Source organism: Channa argus, chromosome 6 (genome assembly GCF_033026475.1).
Source record: "Channa argus isolate prfri chromosome 6, Channa argus male v1.0, whole genome shotgun sequence".
NCBI lineage: Eukaryota > Metazoa > Chordata > Actinopteri > Anabantiformes > Channidae > Channa > Channa argus.
Window position 1 is genome coordinate 20,661,707 of NC_090202.1, and position 6,000 is coordinate 20,667,706.

A 6,000-nucleotide genomic window follows, 5' to 3' on the forward strand; every position below is an offset into this window, starting at 1 on the left:
TGTCATTTTTCTTACCCTCAAATGACACACACACACACACTCCATACCACCATAAATGTATTAATATGACTTGAATGTCATGGGTGACACGTGACAGAGTTTAGAGGACAACCCTTGTCAATAGGCAAATGTCACTACAATTAAAGCTTTTAAAGAGAATGTTAAGGTCAGCTGCACTGCATTTATTTTGCTTTTCCCATGTAACAAAGACATTTTGGACATTTTGTGTTGTTGGCCTTGCATCTCTAGTCTCAGGAAGCACTCTTCATTTCAAATTTGAACTTTCGATTGTAATTGTTGTTCCATTGGCAGCCAAGCAGTTCACATTGCGTGGAGGGTAAGTTGTGACACGCTAACCTGACCTCTCCACCACTTTTCTATTTCTGACCATATGCCAAAAGCATCTATAAGTGGCCTCCTTCAGCCTTATCTCTACTCTGAGTGTGTGGGTCCATAAGTAAAACGGTCTTCACTTGTTATCAGTTTGTCCGTTACATTCTTGGCTCCGGTGCTTCGACAGCCTGCCATTTATGGCTAAAGGAAAAACATTATATAGCCCACGCGCTGCTTCACTGACCCACAATGCACACAAACTATATAACCACCCACAACAAAGAGCCCTGGACACTGTATGAGGGGTCATAGCTTGTGGAGGCTTAAAGACAGAGATTGACAAGAGAGTCTAGTTTTTCTGAGTGTGTTTTGAAAGTGTGCTTGCAGTTTGGAAGGCTACTGCAAATCCTCCACTATGGCAGCTCTGACATCTTCCAGCCACAGATCCTCCTCATCCTACCGCTCATCGTCACGTTACAGCACCTCCAGCTCCTATCGGTCAGATGGTTCACTGGGTGGCTCATCTGATTCCCTGGACCCTCTTTTTGAGCCGTTTCTCGACTCCGCTGAGGCTCCCTGTCTGTTTGGAGAAAATGTCCCCGGGGGTCCTTTTAGGAGACACAGCCGATCCTCCTATGGACACACTGGTAATAAAAACTAGCTGTTTACTAAGCTCTGTCTTGACTAGGTACTGTTCCTACCCGCTGTCTGTTCTTGTACAGTGCATAATGTAGTTCAGTGATAATGGAGGAAAGTTTACTGCTCAACGACAGATATGGACAAAAACAAATGACCACTGACAGATCGGCTGTAGCTGGCAACCTAATTACGTGTAAACTGTCAGATCGCCTACTTTAAGATGTTTCCAGCTGACTTAAGCGCCGGTTAAGGAAATCAAGTGTCTGCATTGTTCTTGAAACATCATTGCAGTGTGTAGCTGGTTATTCCTGCTATTATAAATATGTTTAGTTGGTTAGATACATTTGTTTCATTTAAAGGTTAAAAAAGAAAATTGTAATGTTGTGATGGGTTGTAAACATTAACATTCTCCACCAGCAGGAGTGAAGTATTTCTAGGTTACAGTGATTGGGGGGAGAGAAAAAAAAACATCATCTCAGGGAGAGTAATTTCTATCTTTCTATCTTAGAAATGATTTTAAAAAGGTGGAGCTCTGATATAAAAACACAGGAGATCTGGAGACTTATTATGAAGAGTTGAAAGAGTTGAGCCACACCAAGCAGTAATGAACACAATTAAAAAAAAAAAAAAAAAAAAAGGGTTACATGCATTTGAAATAAATCAGTCAAAACCAACTCTAACTGAATAGTTAAAGCCACAATATGCAACCTTAGCTATATGTCTCCAGGTCCTGATATCATTTCTATCTCTGCAGGTTCAGCATGTGGTGCTGTGACAAGTTGGCAGAGCAGTACGGGTGGAGTGCGTTGTCTGGGAGACTGCTACTACATGTCTGCTAACGTCGGCCAGTTCGAGCCGCACGACGTAGTGGTGATGGCCTACAACCACCATGTCGTCATTCACGCCCAGAAGGTGGGTGTGTGTGTGTGAGAGAGAGAGTCTGTGTGGGTATAAACACCTGGGGTGCGAGGAGGAAAGTGTGTGTGTGTGTGTGTGTGTGTGTGTGTGTGTGTGTGTGTGTGTGTGTGTGTGTGTGTGTGTGTGTGTGTGTGTGTGTGTGGTCGTGTTTTCATGCAACATTCATAAATTTTAGCTTCTGAAATGTGCAGAATTGCAGCCATTGGTGTTGTGGCTGATCGGTGTGAATTCACTTCAGCGTTTTCGTAGCCTAATTATGGTTTATTGATTTTTAAGACAGATTTTGCAGCAAACTTTGTCGGCTCTTTAATCACTGGCAATGAATCAAGAAACAGCACTGTGCTTTACCTGACCTTTACCTTTCTGCCAAGAAATCAGTGAAGCTCAGAAGGAATTGGAATAATTTCAGTGAATCCTTAACTTTTCTTTTAGCGCCATCAGGAGAAAAGTGTGTTCAGTGCAATTGCTTGTGACCAGATATCTGCGAAACTAAACAAAAACCCATCAGCCTCAGATGCAGGTTTTTCACTTAGCATATTAATATTTGGTAAACATGAGCATAACATCAAAATATGGCTTCATCCCAACCAGCAGCATGGCTGCAGGTCGTCTTTTCATATGAAATAGTCATGTACTGCTACTTTAATCTCTCCAGGCTTCACAAATGTTATTAAAGAAACATTGTGCGACATGAGACAGGGTCACCTGTAGGTTTCATTGCCAAAAAGGCTGAGCAACTTCTGAAAAACCCAGTGAAAATAATTATTACTTGCAGCCCAACCACACACACACAATTGAAGGCCAAACTGAAACAATAATTGTGCATTAACTATCTAACAAAGTGTTTCATAACCATCTCTTCAGCGTGGGGCATTTCAGTATTCTGTTCCTCACTGTCTGTCTGTCTTGTTTTTCCCTTCTCGCTCCCTCAGTTTGACATTAATCGTGTTTAAAAGGGGAGAAAGTAGGAGAAGGCATAGTCTGTGCTGGTGTGCAGATCATTTTAATAGAGGTTAGCAGACAAATTGGCAGAGATCAAGATCTGTTCAACTTGCCTTAAATGTCTTTAACAGCAAGAAAACCCTCATCAGACAAAACTAGTCAGAGTTAATTTCCTTCCTCTGCTCCTTTTGTTCTTTCACTGTTCCCTCTTTTTCTTGGCCTCACATTTCTTCAGATTTTCACGGTGTCTGCCGGTCTCATTGACCCTACTTTACTTTTTACCCCACCCACTACTGATAAATCTACTTCTTCCCAAGCTCAATTTTTTCTAACTCTGTCTACAGGTGCTTGATGATGGAAGCATCAGTAACACATTCACCCATAAGTCTTTGTTCCCAGAGGATATGGATCCTCTATCAGTCAGCGGGACCCTTAACCCTGATGGTACCCTGGTGGTGAGTGTACGCCGGACCACAACACTGGGTGGTCTGGAGCCCCTGGTAGCCCCAACCTACCACAGTGAAGCTCATCTTTGACTTGTGTCCTCATAGTGAATCTAACTCATCTAAACCTGTTTTGATGTTTGTACTGTATTTTTCATTGAAGTACGTTCACCTATTGATCCAAGAATGGTATTAAAGTGTCAATTTCCTGTTTGTCCTCGAAGTTATATGTTCAACCAAGGCTTTGACATGGGCATCATCTTACTGGCTGGATCACCATGACATTTGATAATGGTATTAATAACTAATAAATGATTTGTTTATTTGGTCAAAATTTTTTTTAACTGTAAACAAAGATGAAACAATAACCTTTTTCTTTCCATCTCAAATGTTTCCTCTGGTCTGATCATCCAAGTGTAAAAATCATCTGTTTATTTCACAAGTACAATATACTTTATAGGTTTTTTTAAATGGCATTAAACCAGTGTGTATAGAAGTTTTACATGATTACAGAATGTTTTGTTGTGGCCAGTGATATTTATAGGGGGCACATGGTAAAACATTAAAGCCAGAGATAAATAAAAAGGCCCAATCTGAAGAGTCACTAAGTGTAAATTTATGATTTACTATAATCAAATAATACAGAACTGAAATTGGACTTACTGACACCACCAGAGTTAATCTGGACTGGAATAAAAGAAAAGAAGATCTTTGATCTTAATCTTTGTCTTTATGGTTTTTTCATTTGTTGGTTCTAATTTGTTGTGTGGGCTAGTTTGGGGAATTTAATCAAGAAATGTAGATTAACCAGCAGTAACAGGTGCAACAAACTTTGTTTTCGTCACAGTCTTTCACTAATTTAAAAAAAAGAAAAAAAAGTCCACCCCTGTGGTGAATCAATTGATCAAAGTGGAATTTCGAGCAATCTTGCAGTAATTGTGTATTTTGACTGATAAACAGCTGCCAAGGGACCATTTTGCTAAAACCTTTAAGTTTCAGAAATGGATGTGATGCACAACATACAGTAAACTTCATGAACAGCAGGCCCTTATTTGACTAATAACTGTGTTTGGCCACTGGCAGGGAAGCACTGACTTCTTATAATATGATGATATGAAATATATTCATAATGTGTTCCCAAACATAGCACCACTATTTATCAGCTACCTGTCATCCCTACTTTTGGGAAAGAAACGTAAAGAGCTTGATGAAAGCAGAGTTGTGGGTGAAAGATCCTAAACAAAAAGCTAAAAGAGGTTAGCAAACATCGTAGATCTGTTAGGCGATACTGATTTGTGTCTTTCTCATGAGTGACATCTTTCACAATCTGTTCTTAATCCAAAAGAATAAATAATATATTAGCAAATATTTTTAAACCATTTTAAATTTGTTGGATCAAGAATTTCAACAAGTATCTTATAAAAGACAACTCTTCATCTCAGGTCCTCGAGGGCTAGTTTCCAGCTTTCTCCGCACGACACGCTGCTGGTTGACTGAACACACCTGATCCAGATAATCAGTAAGTAGGGCAGGGACAGTTGGACAACAAGCAGAGCTGTGGCCCCTGAGGACTTGGAACGACTCCCACCATTGTAAAATATTAGAACAATTTATTTTGTCAACTTTTTTCTCGCCAACGTCCCTTAAAGTAACAAACTGTACCTTTGGGTTGCTAATGCTAAAGCTAACTTAGTCTTAAGACTAATTGACTACACTCCAGCTTGAATATTAATTCTTATAAAATACAGTACTTAAGAAATTGTTTAAAATTTTTAAACACGATTTAAGTTTTCATATTTATCTCATCACAAGTTACACACATCACATCACATCATAATATTTAAGAACTAGACACCAAAATATGTTTCACTTTGGAGTATTTGTCCATTCTTGCACACACACACACACTTCTACATCTTAAACATACGGTAGTTGTGTGCAGAGGCCTGTGTGTAGCTCGGACCTGTGAATACATCAGTCTCCAAGTACCACACTGCAGCCATTAGTGGGAGGCAGGAGGACTTTTCTAGTGATACTTAATACTCATCTGAACTGCTAGATGGCGCTATGCTCAACGTGCTTCAGTACTGTTTAAGCATTTATATTCATTGTAATAAATATAAGAGGAAACTGGCCTGAAGGTGTGTTGAAAGTAGCACACACACACACACACACAGGCCTGACTGTCTCTGGAGAAAAGGTCTCTTGCTCCCACCTGAAACTCTCTGAGGGAGAAAGCTGCAGCCGACTTTAACGAATGAACTCGTTTAGCTCATTAAGCTTTTACCATTGCACCCTCCATCCATTACAGTCCAGATGCTCTCCTTTCATTCACAGACGTGTGTGTGTGTGTGTGTGTGTGGGTTAAGAATGAGGATCCAACAAAAGGGGCGGGGAAAAGAATGAAAGTAACACACCCTCACAGAACATTGGGGGAAAAAAGTGTGTGGTTGCAGTTCATTACAGAGCCAACTGTTGCAGTAAAGTCTCAAAGGACAAAGGACTATAGTTTTAGTTCAGTGCTGTATTACTGGAATTGAAGTGCTACACTTGGCTAACTGCAGTATCTTTTGAGTTTCACATTCACAACAGATTAGCAGGTACAAACGTTTGGGATTTACACCGTTGGATGCAAATGTTTGCACCCCCCTATTTTGAAATAGGGAGATGCAAACATTTGCGCCAGACTACAGCATCCAATTGCAAAATAAGATATTTTGATAGA

General features: G+C 40.1%; 1 protein-coding gene across 1 annotated transcript; it reads left to right on the plus strand.

Annotated features, from left to right (window-relative positions):
* The first annotated feature begins 555 nt into the window (after positions 1 to 555).
* On the plus strand, positions 556 to 5,779 carry LOC137128687 (heat shock protein beta-7-like). The gene is made up of 3 exons (XM_067507111.1): positions 556 to 980; positions 1,727 to 1,884; positions 3,177 to 5,779. The coding sequence occupies exons 1-3, from the start codon at positions 749 to 751 to the stop codon at positions 3,366 to 3,368; spliced, it is 582 nt and encodes a 193-aa protein (XP_067363212.1). The 5' UTR covers positions 556 to 748; the 3' UTR covers positions 3,369 to 5,779.
* Positions 5,780 to 6,000: the final 221 nt, after the last annotated feature.